Raw genomic sequence first — 25,876 nt, forward strand, 5'->3', positions numbered from 1 at the left:
TGGCGTCCAAGTTCCCAGCGCCAGTTGTCTCCACGGTCAGCCTCACCCCTACCCTTCCCCATCGCCTGGTTCCAAGTGTCCGAAGAACCCCCTTTCTATGTACACTGATCTGAGTTAAGATTCTATTACTTGAAATCGATTCATGGGTGTTAAGACTCCAGGATGGTAAAGGCCCTAGAGAATTCTCTCAGGGCTTCCCTTACATGTAAAGGAAAGCCTATTATCGAGTAAGCAAAGATAGGAGAAAATCTTTCCATTTGCGGATACGTGCACTTAGGTTACTTAGGTTATCCCCAGGATATCCCAATCCTTTTGAATTTTACTATTTTACTTTTAAATTTCACTATTTTGGTCAAAGCAAGGGTATTACTATTTACAAAAATTGAAGGTAGATACTACATGTTAGCTTTTTAGTGTTGCAAAAACCACCAATACTAAAATTTACCAACTTTACAAATGTTTCATATGAAATGCACCAGCTGTGTCATGTTTCACCTGACTTTTCCCTTCAGTCACGCATGCCTCCAGCAGCACAATCCACTGCGGGGTGCGCACGGCCCCACGCCCACACCACTGGGCGCAGCACCACGAGGGGCAGGAATGGCCCCTCACAGAGAGAAGAGCCTCTCCCAAGTGGCCTCAGAAATCCCTGACTCTTGAATTGCTAGTATTTCTGTTCTACAACAAGAAGTCAATCGATCTCTAACCAAACCTCTATCTTAGGATGAAAAATCAATCCAAGTAGCATATCCAAATAAACCCCTCCTCCCCAAACACAGGACATCCCCGGAAAGACAGCAGCATTCTACTCAGCAAGGCAAGCTGCGTCAAGAACTAGCAGAGAAGCCTCTCTACCCAAGGGAAGGCCAGGAGCTCTGTGGGAGAGTTCCACTTCAATGATCAGAGGCGACCAGTTTATTCCTACACCAGATCTAGGGTCCAGAAGGAAAGGACTCAGCTTGTGCAGGCATGCAGTGGGCCCGACCACTACATACAATTCAGCCTCCCCAGAGAGCAGAAAAAGAAAGAAGCAAGCAGACAAGACAGGCGACCCAAGTATTTGGAAAACATGACGCCGGATGCAAGGCCTTACCTACGGAAGGCTGGAGCCGCGACGGTGCTGGTAGTGAGATATTTGGTACTGAAAGTGTGAAAACTTCTGCTGGGGACTGGACAGACGGAGTGTCTTCTGCTGGTGGTGTGAAATCTATCTCATCATCAAAATTATCTTCAAATTCCTAAAGTAAGAGACGATCAATGTTACATCTTATATAAACCAACGTGAGAACAAATATTAAGAATACATATGCTAACATCAGACATGAGAACATTGACTCACTCACTCATTTGAAACATGCCGCCTTGGGTTTTTTTCCCCCAATTTGCACCTACTTGAGTAAAAAGCATATGTAATTGTGCTCTCCAACACCAAACGGCAGAATAAATAAGGTTTAATAAGTTATACATACTTTGTTTTAAACTTTTTCAACTGAAAGCTTGAGGTTAAATGCAAAATTGTCTAAAATGACCACGGAACTTCAAGTGGAAACACTCTTCTGGTCTGAAATTTTGCTTTTAAGTTACCAGAGCTTAGGCTATTCTTTTTTCTTTATTATTCATTTTCACAGATCCCTTTGCACACGGAATCAAAACAGATTCGTTTTATTATAAAACTACATGCTCATTTCTAATTGCATTAGAATTGTATTCTGCTATGATTTCAATCAAAATAGGGACAGTTAAAGACCCAAAAACGGTATTTTTGAGGAAGTCCTGTTTCTCTGCAAAGAGTAACGATGGGAAAATTACTAAGCTGTGTAGAAAAACCATTAGGACGTGAACGACGGTCAGTATGACACTGTGTAGCACATAAGTACCTTCAACACACTAAGAACGTCTGGTTCTCTGAAGATGGCAACTTTAACACCGAGGCTGCGCCCATACAGGTGTGAAAATCTTTTCAGTGACTCAGTCAGCAGAGAGCTGTCCTGACTCTTGCTGTTATCATTCCAGTGAGCTCAGTCCACCCTGGTGTCCATGTTAATTCCACGTTCATACAGATGACAATCAAGGTCATTCACTCAGATAATTAATGCATATCACCCCACCAAGCACTGCAACAGAAGCTGAGAATAATCTGCGAACAAGACCGTTGTCCTTTCCTCTAGAGAATATCCTTCTTTTCCTTTTCCGCCACCTCCCCTTGCTACCCCCACTAAGCCCCGGGAAGTTATAAGGGTCGATCTGTCTGATGGGACATGTATGATCTCACACGCGTGTGGGAGGACACTATTCTCACATATGTCACCTATGCTGTCAAATGCATTAGGACGTTACCGCTGTTTTTAACGGGAGGGCGTAGGACCAGCGAGGTGCTGAAACTTCAATCTCTGAGGCACCTCTCAATGGAAGAGCTTTGCTCAATTTCCCCTCTGGACATTCCTAAAGCTTCTCTCATTAAAAAAGACTTTTTATCCATCGCGTCTACTTAAAAACAATGCCACTCAAAGTCTGGCAGCAGCATGATAGACCATTAGGCAGCCGATGATTCTAGAGACGCAGAGAGGTAAAACAGCATAGTAATAAAAATGGGGCTGGTGAGAAGACTGGGTCGCTTTTCTAGTTATGCCAGCAGCTGCCCAGATGCACTCAGGAAGTCGCTTCCTTTATCAGGCAGTAGCCTCCTGGTGTGTAGCGTGACTTCCAAGGGTCGAAGGTCTCTAACGCTGCAGTTCTAAATCTAAAGGCGTGGACACTTGTCTTCGGTCGTGGCTTACACAGCTGGAGAGGATCCTGTACACACTGTGGTCCCAGGGCCACCTGTACCAGAACCACCTGGGGAAGCGGATAAAAACACTGCTTCGCAGAATCTACGCCATAATGAACTCCCTGGGTCAATACTGAGACCCAGTTGGGTCAGAAAAATCTAAGGCAAGAATGAGGCATTGTGACACGTGAGAGTGACTGGATTTTAGTTTCAGCAACACTGATCAGACTTTATCTTTGTCCCCAAAAGACAAGGCGTCTGTACACAGTCCCTCAGCAAGAATGATGGTCAAGGGACAGGTTCTCTGCCCACCACTGTGCACCTCCGCCCCCAACCATGTGGTAGTCGGTAAGTTCCCACGGAGGTGTCTATAGTGATTCCAGGACCTGGGGGCTAAAGCTGTGGATTACTTAAGCCCACACATTTGGGGTAGAATCTTCTAAGAAAAATGGCCCATGCTAGTCTTTTCCTGCAGCCTTCCTGGTGTGTAATGTTAGCATCAAGCCAAAAGGATAACACGTCTCCTCTTCTCTCGGGGCTGCCACCAGACTCAAGGTAAAGAAAACACAGAAACAGGGGTGAGGCTCTAGAAATAAGGCTGATGTGTCCACTAGCAGGAAGGTTTTAGCTAGAAGACAGCCCCCCCCCCCGCCCCCAATTTGAACCAGTGGCCCTCAGGGCCCCTGGGGACAGCTCCAGGACAACCAGCAGGGCTCCACAGAAAGATCATTTTCTCTCATGCATTCCTTTTGTTTCTCAAGTCTTCCTCTTTATCAAGTATTCCCCAGGCCCTAATGTACACCAGCAGGCACGTGGTAAGTTCCAGAGCGGGATATCCCAGCTGGTTTCTGGCAGATTCCACCCATCTGCAGCTACAACACCAGCCCTTCTATAGTGTCTCCCCACCCCCCGCCACACACACACCACCCCCCCCCCACCAGAATTTCTAATTGGTAGGATTCTTCTTTCTTCCCCTCAAAGAACTCGAGGGTTCAGGTAAAATGAAAGATGCGGTTTCTCATACACAAAACACACTGGGGCGTCCTTTGGCCTCAATAATCTTAACCACCACAAACTCACCAGCATGCTAAAGTTCAGGGGGGAAAAAAAATCAGCCTGCTCTTCCTTATAGGCTTTATAGCTAGTGAATTCAATCATACTTTATTCCTCACCTAGCGAAAATTAAACAGGCAAGTGGTTATTGTCAATGATGCTCTAAAGCAGGGTCAGCAAACTACAGCTGCTGGACCAAATCCAAACCACTTATTTTTGTAAATAAAGTTTTACTGGCACACAGCCACAACCGTTTGGTTTCACCTTTCATATCTGTATCACTGTAGCGCTACAATGGCAGAGCTGAGAGCTGAGGAGCCTTGATAGAGGCTGTATGGTCCACAGTATTTACTATTTACAATGGCAGGATATATTTACTATACAGCCCTTACAGAAAAAATTGGCCAGCCCCTGCTCCCAAGGGACTCCAATGATCAAGGTATCAGCAGATGATTTTTAAATGTCCCCACCATCTGTGCTCACCTTGAAGTCTATTTCCGGGTCCTTACAGCAGGATACACAGTTTGCAATTAACACTATTAATATCATTAAACTGCACACAGACAGGATCACAAAAGAGGAGGAAACTTCTGCAGCAGGTGCCTCCCCTGGAAAGAGAAATAACTAATATTAACAAGACGGACATTCCAAGATCAACTTTACTTTGCAAACTTTACTTTGCAACTTTACTTTGCAAATCAACTTTACTTTACATATTTTCCACCCAATATAAATGGGACCAAAAGTTAATAAAATAATGCCTAGATGCTCAAGATAAGGGGGATGATCAATCCAGGATAAGGAGTCAGGGTTTAAAAAAAAAAAAAACTGAATATGGAAATAATCTTAGATTTACGGAAGAGCTGCAGAGACCCTCTGAGCCCCACCACACACCCTTCACCCAGCTTCCTCGGACATCAACACCTTGTGCCCCACAGCAGTCACCAAAGCGAAGCCGGTAACCTGGGGCCATACTACTAACTGAACTTTCAGCTTCATCCGGGTTTCACAGCTTCTGCCGTTTCCTCTTTTTTTCCAGGCTCCAGCCCAGGCTCCCAGGGCTGTGCTTACTCATCTCACCCCCTCCGTGGTTCCTCAGTCTTCCCCCGGGTGTCATAGCCTGGACACCAGGGAAGAGCGTCGGTCAGCATTTTGTACAACGTTCCTCAGTCCGGGTGGCCTGATCCCTTCTGCCTGACTGACTAGACTGAGGTCACGGATACGTGGGAAGAATCTAGAATATCACAGGGCAAACCGCCCTTCTCGTCACATCACGTCACGAGCACACAGCACCGGCACAACTTGCTCCCAGTGACATGAACCCTCATCAAGCCACTTGGTCCAGGTGGCTTCTGCCAGGTGTCACCAGTGAGAAGTTACCACTTTCCCCCTTTACATATTCCTTAAAAGTGGGTCACAAAGTCCACGGCACACTCACAGAGAAGAGGATTTAAGCTGTGCTCCTTGAAGGGAGGAACACTATAGAACCTACAGACATATGTCACCACTACCAAGGTAATTAACATTTGGGAGACACTTTGAGGCTGTGCAAACATCGTGTCTCCCTGAAGTTTTACACACTCATTTTCACATTTGCCATTGCATCTTAACCTGCAGCAATCACCATTACAATGTTCTAATGGGTGATCGTCTATGGCCCTCATTCCTTCTACATTTACTACGTGGGATTCTTCCATAAGGAAGATCTGTCTCTTCTCCCTTAATTATTTGTCTGGTCCTTTATTTAGTTACGGACTCACAGATATTTATTTTCTATTCTTTGGGTTATAATCCATCATTAACATTATTTCATAGCTTGAAACACTGCAGCTTTGGCCCCTGGCAGCTTTTTCAAGTTGACTACTGGGTCTTTTGGACATGCCCCATCTTTTCTCCAACACCTCCTCATGGAAAGCTCCAGGCTTTTCTTCTATTTTCCCTACTCTCCAGCTTTAGAATCAGCCACTTCTCCAAGGAGCCTTGGTCATAATAAGAGCTTTCTACTAGAGCAGAGGTCTGCAAACTACAGCCTGGGGCCTGTTTTTTGCATGGGGGTGGGGGGAACTCCAGCGTAGAATGACTTTTACATCTTTAAAGGAGTGTTTTTCAAAACAAAACAAAATGCAACTTTACTTTCAGCCAAGAATTATCTGGAAAACATCCTATTCAACCAGAGCTATTCTGAAGCTCTTCTTTTGCCCAGTGGTGTTTGAATAAGAAATAAACTACCCCCACTCCGCCCACTTTTTGGAGCTATAACTGACATACAACACGTAAGTTCAATGTCCCAGTGCACCGAGGGGAAAGCAGGGACACAAGTTAAGGAACAATGTCACCATTTTCCTGAAGTGAACCTGGAGCACCTGAAGAAAACAAAAACTAACCCAAACTCCTATGTGAGCAAAAGGGGTTCTTGAATATAAAAATGACCTCGGCGAAGAGCAGAGGAGTCTGAAATCAACTGCAAACAGAACCCAATGCCTTGCCAGTAACAAGAGGTCCCTCTGTGAAGGGACAAGGCTGAAACCCACATTGTTCCACGTGGGGCTCAGGCTGGCTGAAGCCTTGCTCAAGTCTGCACTTAAAAATCACAGTTAACCAAAGGTTGCTAAGGATCTGCAAGTTCTAAACCAATAAAAATCTAAAAGAGGAAAATCCACACTTCAGACACGGAAAGTGAAGTGGAGATTCCTCTCGAAGTCCAGTGTCACGAAGGGCAAGAACTCCCTAAGCAGACACCTGTGCGCGTGTGGACAGCTAAGTGCGGGGCGGACCCCGAGAGCCAGCTCTCTGTGAACGGCGACCTGGAAGGAGGGAGGGGACTTCCTCTCTCTGTCTCCTGGCAGCTACCTGCTCTCTCATCCCGCCGGGCCTCGGCTTCCCACTGGTATTTATTCTTACAACCTTGTTGCACTCCCCTGACTCATATAATAACGATTAAATAGGACTCCTGAGGCTTATACAGCAAAGCACTTTCATATACACTGCATCTTATTGATTTTTTTTTTAAGATGCAGTTTTTGTCCAACCACATCTTAACATGGGGCATCTTGCACAGGAAAGCAAGCTGGTTTACACTGGCATTTCTTGTTTCTTAATGGCATAAAAATAAGGGTGTGTCATAACCCAACGTTATCTGAGATTCGATGACATAGAACACAATTCCACTCAATCGTCACAACATCTCTGAGGGAATTCCATCAGCTCCACATCGTACACGAGGACAATGACAAGGCCAAAACACTCAGTGGGAAAGCGGCAGGGCCAGACTCTGGGTTCAGGGGTGCTGAGAATAAGTCCCCCTTGCTTCCCTGGCTACCACATTGTTTTGCCTCAAGGAGGCTGACTTTTAATTCTTGAAAACAGCCTAACCTAAGTACTGTGAACCAAAGTCCATCGTTGCTGATTAAAAGTTCATACTTCTGGAACTCTCCTCCAAACTCCCCAAGTGGATATTAGTTTTTTCCTCTTTTTTCACCCACAATTTTTTATGATCACATACCATCTATTTATTGTACAATGTGATCAGAACTGCCTGAAGGCCAGCTCAATTATCTGATTCACAAAACTGTCTTCTGTGAGTCACCAGGTAGGCATGAAAAGCCAGACTCCTGCTAAAAATAGCTAGTTACGAGTTTTGCCCTACCTCAATAATGATAACATACTTATTTCTGCTAAGACACTGCAGGGGTGTCTGCTCCCCAGTACTCAGATTACTTCCATTTACGTGAGGTCTATTCAACCGCAGTGTCCACCAGAGCCACGGAAAGGCCTCTACAAATTACTGCTCAAGAGGAAATGTTTGCAGCTGTACCACTTTTAAAAAGTACTTTATTTATTGAATTTTTAATTAGTCCAAAGAATTGTGCTAAAAAAAAAAAAAACAAAAAACAAAAAACAAAACAAAACAAAAAAAACCTCTACATACCAACGAAGGAAACACTTCCATAAAATGAAGAAATCAAACCAACCTGTGACAGGCTGGAAGGTGAGGTGGGTTTGCACAAACCACAGAGAGGAAGTAAATTCTGGTTGTGGGGAACTACGACTAAAATCCCCGAGCCCCAGCGGTTCAAACTACAAACTGAGCCCCGGAAGGTTCCTGATTGCAACTGCTGTATTAGGAAACTACGAAGAAAGATGGCTTTCCTTCAATAGTCCAGGCCTGCAGCGTTCAGAAATGCATAAAGCAAACCGATATCCTACTACAGCAAATCGATAACCACAGGAGTGTCTCCCCACTTTTAGGCTGCTTTCCCAATCACAAACCGAGAACAAGGATAATTAGAGGTTTGGAGTAGTATGCTTCCCCAAGACACTGATTAAAAAAATAATTGGCATCTCTAAAGCACGTTCTGTGAGTTATCCTTGTACAGTGTTTAGACCATTTTAATAGATATCTGGTCCTTGATCTAATAAAGCAGAAAACCTGAGAAACTCTAAGAAGTACGTACACATTATCTGTTTTATAGACAGGTAATTTGGAGAATGCAATTTCTCGGCAATGACTACGAGGTAAGTCAGGAGGATTACCTGATTATTAATTCAACTATTATAAATCCCTGCCCAGAACCTCGATCAGAACTTGAACACACATGTAATTAATGGAAGAGTTACTTGTGACTCCATTTTTGGATTAAATAAAAAAAATGTTTAAGGTCCACAGATAAAAACAAGTGATGATACGTGCAAATCCATTAGGGACTGAAAATGCTGATATTTTAATTTTGTTATTCCTTCTTCAGGCACTAGCTGACACACTTTTACAGAGAAATTTCCTCGTTATTTACTAGTTTGCTTATCCAGAGGTAAATTCAAACCCTCTAATCCCAGGACTGGTTCCTTTGGCCACCACTCCCCATTCTGAGGCTATGTAAGAATGGTGTTTACATTTTTAAATAGTTGTTAAAGAAAAAAAAAAAAAGAATATTTCATGAATGTGACATTTTAGACCAATAGCTAAATGCAAAGAGAGACAACAACCAGATATTATGCGCCTTCTGATGGGAAAATACCAGCCTATATCCGACCAACCCTCTAGACCTAAATACCAATTTATAGGAAATAAAGAGAATCATGGAACATACACACAATACCACCACCCGAATTTAATCAGCGAAGCAAGGGTACAAGAAACACTAAAGAGAAAGAACTGTGTTGAGAGAGACGGTGAAGAGACCGAAAGAGATTTGAAAAGACGTAGCAACCAACTGCACTGTATGGGTGACATCTGAATCATGATTCACACTCAAAAAAATCATGACACTTGAGACAACTGGAAATGTGAACACTGGTAATTGACCATATTAAGGAAGTATGACTCATTTCTCCTAGGAGTGATAATAATAATGTGATTATGTTTTTAAAAGGAGTCCTTACCTTTTACAGATAGTGACCTAGTTAAAGATGTCCGGAACTTGCTTCCAAACAGGAACAGTACGAGGGGAGTGAAAGCGATGGGGGTAGCATGGAAAAGACAGCCAGGAGCCTGAGTGAAAGCCCTGGGGAAGTCAGTATGGCAATGTCTGTCTAGTCTTGCACAGATCTGTATGTCTGAAGTCTTCCATTTATTAAGCAATTTCTTCACATCCACTAAAATATGAAGTTTACGCAGAGGGGCGAACTAGATACAACAGCTTGCAATCTGTACTCCTGTGTATCAGCTTGCTAGAGCTGCTGTAACAAAGTATCACAAACTAGGGGGCTTCACCAATCCTGGAGGCTACAAGTGCAACATCAAGGTGCCAGCAGGTCTGGTCCCTCCTGTGGGCTGTGTGGAAGGATGCGCTCCGGCCACTCTCCTGCCTTCTGGGAGACGGCCGTCTTCCCCCTGCATCTCCTCCCATGGTCTTCCCTCTGGATCCGTCCCCGTGTCCAAATTTCCCTTCTTTATAAAGACGCGGTCATGTGGGATTAGGGCCTAATAACCTAATTTTAACTCGATTACCTCTGTAAAAGCCCGATCCCCAAATAGGGTCACACTGAGGTAACGGGGGTTAGGATGTCAACATATGAATTTGAGTCGGGGTGGGGAGGGGGGAATACAATTCAAAACCAATTCTATGATGCACGTTTGAATGAAAACAAGAAAAAAACAAAAACCAACAGCTCAGAACAGCGTGTACACAATGCTACCCCTGGGGAACAGTGGTCACCAACAGGGAAGGAAACCGGGTGGCTGGGGGACGAGGAGGCGCCCTTATATCCCTTTACATTCTTGAATTTTGTACTGGGTTTTCCCAGTTTTCTTTAGCCTGCCGTCCAAACTCCTTAACAGGCCCCAATACCACTCATGGTCGGCAACCACCTGCCCTCCACACTGGGCTCTCATCACCTCTAACTCCCTCCCTGCACCTTGTTTCATCTGCCATGAGCCTCTCCCAGTCCTTCCAGGCAGGCCCTCTGCCCCTTTGGAGTCTGCAAATTCACATTCTCCCGGACCAGGAAGCTCCCGCACTGACAGCACGGACAGCCTCCCTCCACTGGTTCATCGTCACCACTCAGATCTCAACTTGGAAACCGCCCGCCTCTGGAGCCCCCAGCACGCTGTTCGGTCCACCGCAGGGTTTATCACACTGTGTATTTTAAATGCCCAAACGTCCTCCCCGCGAGACCGCAAGCTAAACGGGGTCAGTGACCAGGACTGGACACTCCAGCAAGGACTCCAGGGCCCAGGACAGAGAGCCTGGCACTCAGTCAGAAGGGGGAGGGGGTGGGAGTCAGAAAGATGGCAACTGAGGGGCCGGAGAAAAGGAGGGAAGACGGAGAGAGAAATCCACAATTCGTCTACTGGTTACCAGAAGAAACATGCTTTCAGGGTCAAACCAGGAAGATTATGAAAGCAGCATTCCTTCGACAATTTTATGCTCTTATCTGGCAAAGATTTTCCTCCCATTACTAGTCACACTCCAACTGACACCGACACCATGTTGGGGTGGTTCTGACCCTTCCCACTATTAATAGTTTACCACTTACTGCCCAGGTCACAGAGAAGTCCCACATGCTTTATTTACCCGTTTTGCAACTCATGTTTAGGAGTATAACTATTTTCTTTAAGGAGTAAGTTTTCTCAAAAAGTGGATTTCCCCCTACTTACATTCTCCTGTGATAACGAGTATTTATTCACACCTGTGCCCTCCACACAGTTCATTTTGCTGGAAGCTGTCCGAGCAGAGTCACTCTGCCAGCAAGACAGGAATTGAAAGGTGCCCTCTCCTCCCTCCACAGGAGCCCCTGGGGAGGTGCTGGCCTGGCGGTGGGGGGGTGGGGGGGTGGAGAGCCCAGCGCATGAGCAGGGCTCCACTCCCAAACTGGTGAGAGAAGGAGGAAAAGAAAAAAAAAAAAAAGGAATCCTGACAGATGCCTTCTAAGATAGGACACTAAATTTGCTTTTGGGGCGCCTGGGTGGCTCAGTCGGTTGAGCGTCCGTCTTCGGCTCAGGTCACGATCTCACAGTCCGTGAGTTTGAGCCTCGCGTTGGGCTCTGTGCTGACAGCTCGGAGCCTGGAGACTGCTTTGGATTCTGTGTCTCCCTTTCTCTCTGCCCCTCCCCCGCTCATGCTCTCTCTCTCTCTCTCTCTCTCTCTCTCTCTCTCCTTCAAAAATAAATAAAAACATTTTTTAAAAATTTTAAAAAAAATTTGCTTTAGTCTCAACACTGTGTATTCATGTGCCCAGGCCACCATTACAAGCCACCGCACCCCCGGCGATTTAAACAACAGAAATCCACGGTCTCACGGTTCTGGAGGCTGCAAGTCCAAGATCAAGATGTGGCAGGGTTGGTCTCTTTTGAGGCCTTTCTCCTTGGCCTGCAGATGACAGCTGCCTTCTCTGTGCCTTCACGTGGTCTTTCTGTTTGTGCACCCTTGGTACCTCTGCCTGTGTTCAAATTTCCTCCTCTTATGAGGACACCAGTTGTCCTGGATTAGCAACTAAGGAGCTAATGGCCTCGTTTTAACCTATTCACTTCTTTAAAGACTTGACCTCCAAACACCATCACCTTCCGAGGGACTGGAGGTGGGCTGGGTTTGAACCAGGACTCAATGTGGCCCATAACGCTGTACGTTTACTAATTTAGGAACAGCATCCCCACTGGCAGGGGACCCATCTTGGGCAGCACATGCTGCCTTCCTCCCTGGGTCCCAGGACCGGGGAAGCAAGCGCCACATGTGTATGTCACTGTGCTGTTTTCTCTTTTCTCTACCCTCTGGCCTCTGGAAATTCACGAGAGATTTTAGCGGCTACTTAACAATGAAAACCGCTGGCCACTGGGCTGACTAGACAAAGGGAGCTCAGTACAACTCAGGGAAGCTAAGGACCAGCCATCTTCCAAACTGGTCCTGACACAAAGTCCACTTCTAAACACATAGTTTTGGCTTTTTTTTTTTTTTTTCCTTTTTTCTGTAAGGGTAGGACCAATAATTGGACCCTGTCCAGTATTCTGACAAGTAGCTTCACATCCTGGAGCCCTAGGAAAATGAACCATCATCATACCACTTGGGGGAAAAAATTCAGACGATCACCGCAGATCACGTATTTCTACTTAACGCCTCAAAATGACAAACCCATCTATCATAAAGGTGTCCTTGCACAGAATCTTGAGTCACTAAATGTTTTCCTTGCCTCCTGGTATAACACTACATCTATTTATAATAACATTAAATAATCTAGAACCTCCCTAATGTAATCTAATATTAGGAGAAAACAAACCATAGCGCTAAATACACTCAACCACACAGAACAGTAAAGAGTGCATTGATCTAGTTGATGAATCAGAAATTCCACAAAGACCCCGAAGCCAGAATATCAACAGCCTAGAAAAACATCGTGCTGTGTCCTAATCACAGACAGTGAAGTGTTCTTTTTGTTCGAAGAGGATTTTCAAGGTCAGCCAACCCAACCATTCTCTCGTACTTGCAGAAAGGTTACATAATTTGAGTGCTGACTGAATACCTGTGAACATGATCATTTTATGTGACACTGCTGTTTCTCTTTGCCTATTCCATCAGACGGTTATCAAAGATTCATTCCATTCCAATTTTTTTTTTAATTTTTTTTTTAAATGTTTATTCATTTTAGAGACAGAGAGAGACAGAGCATGAATGGGGGGAAGGTCAGAGAGAGAGGGAGACACAGAATCTGAAACAGGCTCCAGGCTCTGAGCCATCAGCACAGAGCCCGACGCGGGGCTCGAACTCACGGACCGCAAGATCGTGACCTGAGCCGAAGTCGGTCGCCCAACCGACTGAGCCACCCAGGTGCCCCAATTCCATTCCAATTTTAAAAACACTAACTAGGACGGAGACTACCACAGAAGAGCTAATCTAACATGGTAACAGCCCGGCCAAAGCAATGTCAGGTTTACAGAACTCTGTCAGACTACAGTGCTCCTATCCCCAGGGAAAAAATGGCAGGGATGATATTTTATGAACTACAATCTTAACTAAGTTGATGGCACAGTTCGGTCGTGGAGCAATCCACAGTGCTCAGATGTCTGTAACAGCACTGAATCAGGATCTTTCTGCAGTCCAGGAAGGCAGCTCAGGAACAGGCAGCATCTGGTTCCACAAGTAGAAACTCAAGGCCAGCTTCCCAGGGCTTCTTCCCCCATAAGTGGTCACTTCAGCGTACCACTAATATCCAGGGGAAAGAACATTGTGTCTTTCCATAGGCCTTCCCTCTGAAATCTGTAGAAATGCACAGGTAGTCAATGGCAGTACTGGATTCACAGCACTCAGCCAATACAATTTCTGCACGATAGGATCCACGGACGGGAGAGAACCCTAAACACCCTAGAAAAACACGTCTACCTTTTTCTTTAAGTTTTCCTATAGGACTTTGATATAGAGTCTATGGTCTCAGAAACTTTCTAGCTTCCTATGGTCTCAGTGAAATTCTTGCTAATATGATTGAATTGTATTCTTACTTAGGCAATGTGCCTTTCTTTCTCTTACTTTCTCTCTTTCCTTCTGTATGTATGTATGTATTTAGAGACCACAAGCGGGGGAGAGGGACAGAGGGAGAATGAATTTAAATAAACTTAGGGGCACCCGGGTGGCTCAGTTGGTTAAGCGTCCGACTTTGGCTCAGGTCATGATCTCGTGGTCCATGAGTTCGAGCCCCACATCGGGGTCTGTTCTGACAGCTCAGAGCCTGGAGCCTGGTTTGGATTCTGTGTCTCCCACTCTCTCTGACCCTCCCCATTCATTCTCTGTCTCAAAAATAAATAAACATTAAAAAAATTTTTTAAAACAAAAATCTTTTTAAGCCAAAAATATTTTTATCACCTTTAATTAAACAGTACAACTTCATTTCATAGGTGGAAACTAAATTGTTATTCTTACAAATTGTTTTTTAAAAAGTTAAACATGAATGTGGATACTGAGCCTCATTATATACAAGTCAGAACTTGAGTTTCCTAATTTTCAATAAGGAATTATCTTCAGTAGTTCAAGGATCTTCTATATGACAACTATGGTTATTAAGTTTCATCTCCGCATTTTCAGACAGCGAACAGAAATGGATATCCAGAGGAGAAACGATCGGAAATAGTCTCTGCATGCACACCACACAAAGCAGTGTTCCAAGGGTACAAAGCAGAGCACTTGGTGAACAGGGTGGTCTGGCGGGTAGGGTCCCTCATCAGGATTAGGTCTGCCACTGAGTGGCTGCTGGGACTGAACTCACCACACGGAATGGCCCTGAGCCTCAGCGCCTTCACCTGTAAAGCAGCCGGTCAGCTTTAAAATTCTCTGTACGAGGATTGATCATTCTAAAATTGTACGAGTCTACCAAGTGCCTGTATGGTTAATACTGGAAATCAGATCTTTTATTAAAGTTAACTGTACTTTTCTTAAAGAAAATGAAGTTCAATTACAGGTTTCGGGACCATACCCAGGCAGCAGGCTTCTGATGCAGCAGTCCCGGGGGACTATTTTGGTTAAGTTTGTTGTTTTTCAGTGTCTCACTAGCAATCAGTGTCCTGGTGTTGCGTTTTAATAATAGTCTGAAGTCAGAGTCAAGTGGGGTTCTGCGCTGTGACGGGCAGGCTGCATCCTTGGAAAGTAACCGTTGCTGCTGACACAGAACCATCCTATATAGGCACACTGCCAGGTGGAACCAAGAAGAGGCATTTTTTTTTTCCTTGTGAAAGGAACACAGGCTGAATTTACCGGGGATTTGGGGAAGAAACTGCAACATGAAAAATACTTCAAACTTAGTGGCTTATCTGAGAGGCAACCAATAGACCACAAGACTGGTTTTGCAATAAAAAGCTGAAACTACAAAATTTTACAATTGCTCACTGGTTAAAGTAGCAATTGTAAATGTGCAAAATGATTGCACAACTCATCCTCCTCTACCTTCTAAGTCCAAGATGCCTTAGAGATTTACTTCCTATAATTAAAGGTTGCAATGTTATCATGTCAAACCCAAGTCTCCCATGCACTAGAGCAAGCAAGAGAAAAGGCCGTTTTCGGGATGGACTTTAAACATGGGCCTCAAGAAGGAAAAAAAACCATGAGCCTTTAAAAAATTAAATAATAGTGTTTTCACTATGGGATAACAGCAGCTTCCCTCCCAAAAATCACTATGGCGGGGGCGCCTGGGCGGCTCAGTCGGTTAAGCATCCGGCTCTTGATTTCAGCTCAGGTCACTATCTCACAGTTCATGAGATCGAGCCCCACGTTGGGCTCCAGGCTGAGTGTGGAGCCTGCTTGGGATTCTCTCTCTCCCTCTGCCCCTACCCTGCTCTCTCTCAAAATAAATAAACTTAAAAAAAAAAAATCACTATGGTAGATGTCTGTAACTAAATTCTTTTCTCCCATCCAAGGCATACACGTGTTGCCAAAAACAAGTCCTGAATTATCTGCACTAGTATGTGAGCCTAGGATGTTCTTAATCAAACTGCACCCATTATACAATCATTACAATGTAGCAGTTTCAGAGATTAAACAGCGTACTTTCTTTAGCTCATCATAAGACTATTCTGTACATGCCAATACATCCACAGCAAATATACAAAAATATATCAACGGGCTTAAAAAAAAGTACTTGTGGGAAGATATGAAATAGGCTACAAATCCCAGGCTATTCTAAAATAAGCCAGCTTAGAAAAATAAACTTTTTGAAAGCAAGACGTTAATGACATGACATTATCCTGGAAAGAAACAGCCCTGTGAGTTACTGAATAGGTCATGAATCCGGGGCGCTCACACTGCCGTGTGCACGTCTCACCTGGGGAATCAGGAATGTCCCTGCGTTACGCCTGCTCTCGCTTCATTTCCTTGCTAATCTGAGCTCAGGCGGGAAGAACCCTGGGCAGTCCAGGGCTGGCATGTTTACACCACGAGGCTCTCGGCTCACAACACTGGCATCTGACTGTCAGGCTTCCAGCTCGCAGTTTTTACTCATTATTTATACAAGATATTTATAAAATGTAAAGAGGCTATTATTTATACTGACTTCCAGAGAGGGACTGAAATTAAAAAAAAAAAAAAAAAGCCATTTAGAGCTGTGACTGTGTTCTGCCCTGCAGTGTTTAAATTCCTTTGTGGTTATCGCATACCTACTTTTCACAGGAAGCTTCTTCAGAACAATATTCATGTGCTGTGGTCAGGAGCAGAAGTCTCTTCAGAATTCGGGTGTTGACATTAATTTTTAAAATTTAAATTGTTCTTCCTTCCTTGAGTCTCACTAGTCACCCAAGCCAACAGATTTCCATCAAATAAGTGATTGGCTCGGCGGGTTGAGCGTCCAACTCTTGATTTTGGCTCGGGTTGTGATCTCGAGGTTCATGAGACTGAGCCCCACATCAGGCTCTATACTGACAGCGCAGAGCCTATTTGGGATTCTCTCCCCCCCCCCCCGCCCCCGCCCCTCCCCTGCTCATGTGGAGACTGGAAGAAAAAGGAACTTCAAAGTGGAGAAAGTTGACAACAGGTGATCACAGTCAGATGGTGAAGTGACCGGTCATGCTGAAAGCATGTACCCTTGACAGGACATGATTAGAACGGCACTTTATCTCTGTGGTCTTCCTCCCAAAAACAGCTGACCCCAGTCTAACCAACGAGAAAAACATCAAACTCCTCAAGAACTGTCAAGATCACTGAAACAGCGGAACATACCAAAGAAGCCCGAGGAGACAGGACATTAAATGGAATGTGGTATCCCGAACCGAAAAGGGACATCAGGGAAACGCTACAGAAACATGAGCAAAGTATGGACTTCAGTTGATACTAATGAATTATTAGTAGTGGCTCCTTAGCTGTGACAAGTGTACCACACTGATGTAAGACGTTACCAAGAGGGAAAACCCTGCCTATGCAGGAACTCTTTGTACTATCTTTGCAACTTTTCTGTAAACCTAAAATTGTTCTAGGGGCGCCTGGGTGGCTCAGTGTGTTGAGCATCCAACTTCGGCTGAGATCATGATCCCGTGGCTCGGGAGTTCGAGCCCCACATCAGGCTTGCTGCTGTCAGCACAGAGCCCCCTGGGACCCTTTCTCCCTCTCTCTCTGTGCCTCCCCCACTTGCGCTCTCTCAAAAATAAATAAAAAAACGTCTTAAAATATACTAAAAAAATAAAATTGTTCTAAAAGATAAGGTTTATTATTAAAAATAAGGCCACTATAAATGGCCTTGTTCCAGGCAACGGGCTGTGGGCTGTGGCCGGATGAAAAGCAAAGTTTGCGGGAGCGTGAGAGGCTCTAGGCTGACATGCTCTCCTTCTGGCTCCCACACTCTCTGGAGTACTGGTCTGCAAGCTTCGTTCCCCAGCACCGTCTTCACCAACATCACACACAACCTTTGAGCGTCCACGGCCTGTGATCATGCAGATACTAGAAACACCGAGGATGCAGGACACAGTCCTTGCAGTCCTGGTAAAGAGACGGGACTTGAAGAAACAGGTGGCAGCTGCTAAATGCAAACGGGAGACTGGGACAGGCAACCCAAACCTTTTCCGATCACAGAGCCCGTCGGTGAAGTTTCTTCACATTCCTTCCACTTCATGGGCATTGATTCACAAACCATAAAACGTGTTAGTGTACCAATATACTCTGTACCTTTAAAAGTCACGTAAGTCAACATTTTTAAAGGATGAAACGAAAACTAAAGGCTGAAGCTCCAAAGTTTCCGTCCCGCACCCCATGGAACATCACGTCCCACAAGTAAACGCTTCTAGTGGGAGGTCACTGGTGGAAGAAAGCTCTGGGGTCTGGGCGAGGTCTTGGTAGGGCACTGGGGCTGCCAAGAGGTGAAAAGAACTGAAAGAAAAAGACGGCAGCACACAGAGGCGCTAGGAAGAGCCAGCCTACCGCAGACAGAATATATATGGTGAGCTGGGAGAGAGGAATTTGCACAGAATAACCTGCAAACGAAAGCAGACTAACTTAGCTCTTAAAGTGCCATGAAAGCCAGAGCGTGGGGACAGGCAGGGACCACCGATGCCCCGCCAGGCGCATGACCTTTCCTGACCGATGCTTCCCAAACTGGGGTCAGATGCTGCAGGCCAGGGGCTACCCTAGCCACACCACAGCACAGGGTTTCAGCACACCTGAAATCGATGGTAATTTAAGCCTTTTCCACAAACATATACTACACAGTGAAATGCAAAATCCGCCAAATTGTCAAAAACAAAAGGTGTCACCACCATGCCCCAAGCCCCAGGAGGGTGAAGTGTACAAAGTCACTCTTTGCAGTCGGGGGGACTGCAGAGCACTGGTCTGGATGAGGATGAGCCCAGGGAGACCTTGAGAGGTGAGGCACTCCCCATGTTGTGGTTTTGGACACCTGGCGCATTTGGTGTTAACAATTCTAATTTCTCCCATTTGAATCACAATAAAGTCAAATGAAATTTGGAATCTCTGCCTTATACTAACCATTGGGGGGAAAAACACCTTTTTAAAAAAATACTGAGGTTATTTTTCTGATAGGCCTGTTCTTTGTGGCAAATAACTGTAATGCCGAGGCATGGTTCCAAATTAGTCACTTGTTAACAATTTAAAAATACTTCACTCCAATATTTTGCTGTGACACGCTGATTTTACCATATTTCCTCAGCTTTCTCTTACAGCGTCTTCATATGAAGATTTACAGAAAAGTTGAGAATCTAATCTAAAAAAGACCCTAGATGTAGCAATCTGTTTTAGATCAGGAGTGTTTGTACAACTTTTCCTCTAATCTTTCCTTCCTCGTCCCTGAGTAATAAATAAACCTTTTAAGGGGCACCTTGGCTGGCTCAGTTGAGGGAGTGTGAAGCTCTGGGTCTCAGGGTCATGGGCTTGAGCCCCACGTTAGGTGCGGATTCCTTTAATAAACTTTAAAAAAATAAAATAAACTTTTTTAAGAAGAGTAAAACACAGCTAGAAGGCTACAAAAATACAGGGTGCCTGGATGGCTCAGTCAGGTAAGCACCTGACTTCAGCTCAGGTCGTGATCTCCCGGTTTGTGAGTTCAAGCCTCGAATCATGCTGACTGTGCAGAGCCTGCTTGGGATTCTCTCTCTCTCTCTCTCTCTCTCTCTCTCTCTCTCTCTCTCTTCGTCTTCTCTCTCTCTTGAAATAAATAAACTTAAAAAAAAAAAGGCTACAAAAATACATGATTTTAAAAGACAGAGAGGAAGCAAGTCAGTCACAGTCATCTCTCCAAATGACATTTTCTAAGGGAAGGTCTCAGCCCTGTGGTGGTTCCACCACAGCCCAGCTTAACGGGCTGTCTTCAGGGACGCTTTGTGGGAGTATACATTTTGTTTGGGACCGACTCAACCTCCAGTGCCTGCAGTTCCTTTAAGTACATTAAAACCAGAAACTGTTCACGTGCAAGAGCTTTAATTATCTTGACATTTAAAAACGGGTTTATTACATAAAAGTGGGCTAATCCAGATCATCTTAAATAAGTCAGACTTCTCTGTAAAGGATCTCTTCCTCACCCATCACACAGCAAATTATTTTAAGTAACAAAGGTTTTTAAATTCAGTAAATTCTGGGCATGCCATAAGCAGCTACCACTTTGAGTTCCTTCTTGGAACCATACCACTCACCATTAGCTGATGCCACGGTAACCCACCAATTTTACAAGGAAATCTGAAGCAATGAAGACACCTAACGTGGCCGACATGGCGCACCAGCATGATGCGACCTCACCCTCCCCAAACCCTTTAGGTAAATATCATCATCCCTTTATTTTTTAATTTTTAAAAAATGTTTATTTATTTATTTGGGGGGGGGGGAGAGAGAGAGAGAGGGAGAGAGACAGAGAGAGAAAGAGAGAGAATCCCAAGCAGGCTCCGCACTGTCAGCACAGAGCCCAACGCAGGGCTCAATCTCACAAACCATGAGACCATGACCTGAGCCGAAATCAGGAGTCAGGTGCTTAACCAACTGAGCCACCCAGGCACCCCTTAATTTTATTTTAGAGAGAGCGCGCACGCGTGAGGTGGGGAAAGGGGCAGAGGGAAATGGAAAGAGAGAGAAAAAAATCTCAAGCAGGCTCCACACTCAGTGCAAAGCCTGATGCAGGGCTCAATCCCATGACTCTGGGATCATGACCTGAGCCAAAATCAAGAGTCGGACGCTCAACCAACTGAGGCACGCAGGTGCCCCTCATCATTTTTTTTTGAGTTGAGTTTTGAGAAGCTTGGAGAGGTCAAGTAACTGGCCCAAGATCTCAATGCTATTGAAGCGGCAAAGGAAGGCCTCCCACCCAGACTACCTCCAAAGTCCAAGTTCTGTCCGTAACACCCGCTCCTCCTGTGACTGGTTCACGACTTACACTCTCAACAGGACTGAAAGGTTGGATTCTTTTTATACGTCCATCTATAAGGACTTTTTTGAGGACTCACTTGTTTGCTTCAGAACCCTGGCCACCCCTTACATTACATTTCATTTATGTTACAAATCTTTTTTTATTACATGTACAGCTGTTATCTGACACAGCAGACCCAAGGACTCTCTAAATTTCAAGACAATTGCATGAACAGTCAGCACATTGATATCAGCAAAACTGTAGAGATTTGATAACTTCAATGCTCATCAGCTACAAAATTGTTGGACAGACTTCCTATGACTGTGCAAATGAACATACTTAGTTACCCCAAAAATACCACCAACTGAGAGCAAATACCAACACTCCCAACCTAAATGAAATCTTGAGCCTCACAGCCATCAATCCTGAGATAATCAGCACGAAAAGCCTGTTGAAAATAATTTTTATTTCTCAGATGCCATTGAAATAAACACAAAAACTCACACTTAGAATTCACTTTAGAAAGCACTTCCTTTACTGCAGAATCTTTCTCAAGATCCAAGGCTGTTTGTTTAATCTAAAATGAGAGCCCCGGTTTCACTAGCTGCTGTTTAATAAGTAGCTGAGTCCCACTGGCTTCACAGGCTTGCGTGAGCTCCTTTATCTGAAACTGCTAACAGCTTCCTCTGTACTCTGTGACCTAATATGCCACAGGACAACAGAAGTGGGCTTCCCGGTCTAACCACTATCCTGGTATTAATAACAAACAGGGGACTCAGGGGAATGCATACAAATATACTATCTCTTTCTATGATGTGACTGAGAATCTCACAAAAGGTACATAAGTGTTTTCTAAGACAAGAATGACCTCGTCACTAGGAATGGAGAAAAGAATTTCTCAACTGTAACCTTAGTCTGGTCGTTTAACAGTGTGTGAAAACAGTGGACTTTCTCCCTTTATGTAAGCTTTCCAGTGAGGACGGACACGATCTCCGTCTACACAGCCAGCAAGGGCCCTTGCAGAAATACACATTCTCAGGAAAAGGCTCCCAAAGAGGGCAGGAGCGACTCCCAGAGCAATAAAGACAGGCCCAAAATAAAGTTCAAGCAAAAAATGCTTTTCTTGTACACCTGAAACTAATATAACACTGTATATCAACCAACTGAAAGAAAGAAAGAAAGAAAGAAAGAAAGAAAGAAAGAAAGAAAGAAAGAAAGAAAGAAAGGAAAGAAAAGAAAGAAAGAGGGGTGCCTGGGTGGCTCAGTCGGTTGAGTGTCCAACTTCGGCTCAGGTCATGATCACACGGTTCGTGAGTTCGGGCCCCGCGTTGGGCTCTGCGTGAACAGCTCAGACCCTGGAGCCTGCTTCAGATTCTGTGTCTCCCTCTCTCTCTGCCCCTCCCCCACTTGTGCTCTGTCTCTCTCTCTCTCTCTGCCTCTCAAAAATAAAAAAAAATAATTAAAAAAAATTTTTAAATATATTTAAAAAAAGAAAGAAAGAGCCTTCTTGCCTGATAGGCAAAGGCAATCCACGTATTTACAAAGCTTAATTATGACTGAATGGGTAAATACCCTTTTCAACTTCCGAAACCTAGAAATGAATTTTGGCTGAATTTTAGTTAACTGCCTCATCTCTCTCCCCCCATGCAAATGGGCTGGCAAAGGAAAACATTCAAGTATTTTTTCCAACCTATTTTTGATAAGCCACGCTTTCTCCAAGGCACTATCAAGCAGTTCGGAATTTAAGTGGAAAGAACAAAGCCGAGGAGGCAAAAGACTACATGTGAGGCATGTATCCTGAATTTGGAAATGGCCAGCCCTACTTCTGTGTGGAGCGCAGTCCCCACAGAATCAGAGGCCTGAGGGTTACAACGCTTCCAACATTTAACTGCTCTTTTAGCTCACATACATGTTCAAGACGGGCTCCTCTCTCTTAACCAGTGAGCTCACTTATCAGGATCAGCTCAAAGGTTTCTTTATTCTTCTTGGTCACACACATCTTCATCAAGAATCCGTCTCCATTACCAGGATTAATAATCTCTTTTGGATGGAAACACAAACCCACAAATCTATGTGTGACTGAGCACCTCTTCCACAGAATTTAACCCCAGGGACCTGTCACTCATATGCCACATGTCTAATTGTATTCCTTCTGAGCAACAGAATACGAAGGGAAAATCTGCAAAAGCTGCTGTAAGTCACCACATATTTCTTTATGCTTTATTCATGCCAAAATTTGGTATTTCTATTTGTGGATGACTTTTCCTGATTGTCTTGTTTTACAATGCTCCCCCCAAAACCTCCAATATTCTGATCTGTACCTCCATAAAAATGGAGGTGAAAGTGAAAGAACGGAGTAAAAATCATGTTAAGAGGTTTATAAGGAGGGGCACCTGGGTGGCTCAGTTGGTTAAGCATCGACTTCAGCTCAGGTCATGATCTGGTGGTTTGTGGGTTTGAGTCCTGCATCGGGCTCTGTGCTGACAGCTCGGAGCCTGGAGCTTGCTTCGGATTCTGTGTCTCCCTCTCTCTTTGCCCCTTCCACGCTTATGCTCTGTCTTTCTCTCTCAATAAATAAACGTTAAAAAAAATTTTTTTTTTAAAAAGAGGTTTATAAGGAGACACATTCCTATAGGTTCCCACATAGAGTCTGTTTTTCAAAATATATAAAAATTTAAGTGCAAAGTCATCTGGAAACTTCTTGAATCCCTTTCACATAAATACTCTTTACACACTATCCTACTCTGGTGCTAATTTTCAATTTCACATCAGTTTCAATATCACCATCCACGTTCTTCTGTATTGTCTTTTACAACTTTGTCACTTTCTGTGACTCATACCTGGGCTGCATACACTTCTCATAACACTCACTTTTCTTGTCTATCAGATCAGAAAACAGAATTCACCTAACAAATATTTGATCTAAGGCAGTGGCAAAAATTTCGCGATACATTACGTGGTACAATGATAACAGTTAATACCCAACTAAAGGGCACTCAATGACAGAACTTGGTGTAGCTCTGGAAACATTATTTATAACTTGCATAGTGGATGTGTTTGTCTTTACTGGGGAAGGGAACTTCCACATCGTGCACCCAGTTAACATCGTATTAAAATAACTCTTAACCTCAAGAGTATTCCGAAACACTTACAAGACCTAAGGTGGGGAAGTGGAAAAATCACACAACTAGGGAAATCTCAGACATGGGTTTTAGATGTGGCTCCGCCTACAATTTAGCTGTGTCACCTTGGGTAGGTCATTTGACCCCCCCAGGGCCTCAGTATCTTCAACTGAGAAACAAAGAGATCAGGCTAAATTTTCTTTAAGGACTCTTTCAATTCCAAAATTTCATGAATCTATGAAATTTCAGTCTCTCACTTCAAAGACAAGCACTAGATCTTAACCCAGATTTTTTTTTTTCTGTAAAAAAAAAAAATGACTCAACTTGGGATGCTTTCCTCGGGTAAAGTTTTATCTGGGAAAATAAACCACAACTGAAGAGGATGTTGAGAAAATGGGGAGGAAAAAAAGAAAAAGAAAAGAAAACCACACACTGACGTAGCTAAAATAGAAACTTCAATCACCCTTGGGCCATTCTGTCAATAGTTACTCAAAGACTGCTACTCTAATCACTGGCTTCCTAAAATAGAAATATTTACAGAGTTGTTTCCTTTTCATTCCTTGAGATTCAATCCGAAAAAAAAGCACAGCGTCTAAAATCAATTTACAACTTCAGAACAAGTTGCAGGGAGCGAATGAAACTCCGCACAGTTCATTAAGTCATTTGCATTCAAGTACAATTAGGGCTAAGAAACGGTTCTTAATATAAGATGTGAGAAACGCACAGAAGGCAGGTGACATCTGAAAGGGAAGGAGAACTGCCAGAAAGGGATGTAGGCTGAGGACCTCCGGGCAACAGGTTCAGAGCAGGTACCGCAGCCTACGCCGGGAGGGGTCGATCGCTGCCGCCCGGCTCGCCGCCCTCCCCGGGCCCAACCGCATCGCCTCGCCCCCGCTTCGGCCCTGGGGAGGCTGCCCGCTCCCCCACCCCACGCCCCTGCGGCAGAAACCTCCCTAATCGCTTGCTTCCCCGGGCCTCCCGCCCTGGCAGGCCCTCCGATTCCTCGGCGTCGCCGGACGGGGCCCGCCGCCTCCTCCCCTGCCACCGCCGTCGCAGCGGCCCCGCAGCCTGGGTTACCGCAGCCGCGTCCCCGCAGCGGGCCCGCTCACCTGCACCTGTTTGCGGAAGTGGCGCGGCCCCGGCACTGCCGGCGGCCAGGAGCAGCGGCAGTAGCAGCAACGCCGGCGGCCCCGGCATCTCGCCCACTGCACGGCCCCCGGGGCCGGCTCTCGGGTCTCCTTCCGTCGGTCCGTCCGTCAGTCGGTCCTGCCTGCCTCAGCGGCACCCGCGCCAGCTGCTCCTGAGCACACGTCGCTTCGGCCAAAACTCAGCCCGGCTCCTAGTCCGCACCCGCCGCCCCGGCCACAGAAACACCATCCTTCCCGCCCGCCCGTCTGTGCCGCCGCCGCCGCCGCCTCTCAACAGCAGCAACGGCAGCAGCCCTGCGGAGCCGCGGGCCAGGGCAGCCGCGCTCCTGCCGCCATGATGGGCTGCGTCATGTGACGTAGGGTGGGGGCGGGATGCCGTGACAAACAGCCCAGCCAGCCAATCGTCCGTTCCACACCGGCCCCAGAGGCCCCGCCCACCACCCTGAAAGAGGGAGGGTGGCCGCCGGTGCGCCCCCTGCAGACCGAGGAGTGCGTGGGCAGCAGGTAAGGCCGACAATTATTTTAAAATTTAAAATACAGGGAAGTATAAAGAAGACAATAAAAAGCATTCAGAATCCATCTGATTTTTTTTCAGTATTTTAAAACGAGCAAAACTAGGCCTGTTTTGTCTTCTGCCTTTTGTACTTGGCATAGCCGTTTTAGGCTCTTCTCTCCTTAGGTTGACCTATACATCTTAGCAGCCATCAAGAATACTTGGGCTTTTATTTCAGTCCAACAAGAATAGGATGGCTCTCCCCTCACACTCACTGACTCAGCTCCTGAGCTCAAGATGTTCCCTTCACCAAGAGTGCCCTTCCTGTCCTCTCTTGGCCACCTGGCACACTCTCTGTCATCTGTCAAGAGTCACCTAAAGGATGACGTCATCTAAGAAAACCCCTCCCAGCCTCGGGAGAAATGACTAGCATCTCCTAGTGCCTCGCCCTGGCCCTGGACAGACTGCTATCACAGCTGCCATATTTTATTGTTCCTGTGACTGTAAGCTCCCTGAGGACAGGCACTGCGCCTGTGTCAATGGGAGTCCC

General features: G+C 45.3%; 1 protein-coding gene across 2 annotated transcripts in view; it reads right to left on the reverse strand.

Moving 5' to 3' along the window:
* LMTK2 (lemur tyrosine kinase 2) overlaps positions 1-25,192 on the reverse strand; it is a 79,897-nt gene extending 54,705 nt beyond the window's left edge. The window contains exons 1-3 of one of the 2 annotated variants that reach the window (XM_027042238.2): positions 24,801-25,192; positions 4,304-4,428; positions 1,094-1,238 (exon numbers count right to left, since the gene is read on the reverse strand). In XM_027042238.2, coding sequence (XP_026898039.1) covers positions 1,094-1,238; positions 4,304-4,428; positions 24,801-24,882 — 352 coding nt within the window. In that variant the 5' untranslated portion in view covers positions 24,883-25,192. Of the gene's footprint in view, positions 1-1,093; positions 1,239-4,303; positions 4,429-24,794 lie in introns of both variants that reach the window. The other variant, XM_027042237.2, reaches the window with a different exon arrangement.
* Positions 25,193-25,876: the final 684 nt, after the last annotated feature.

The sequence above is a fragment of the Acinonyx jubatus genome, chromosome E3 (genome assembly GCF_027475565.1).
Source record: "Acinonyx jubatus isolate Ajub_Pintada_27869175 chromosome E3, VMU_Ajub_asm_v1.0, whole genome shotgun sequence".
NCBI classification, from domain to species: domain Eukaryota; kingdom Metazoa; phylum Chordata; class Mammalia; order Carnivora; family Felidae; genus Acinonyx; species Acinonyx jubatus.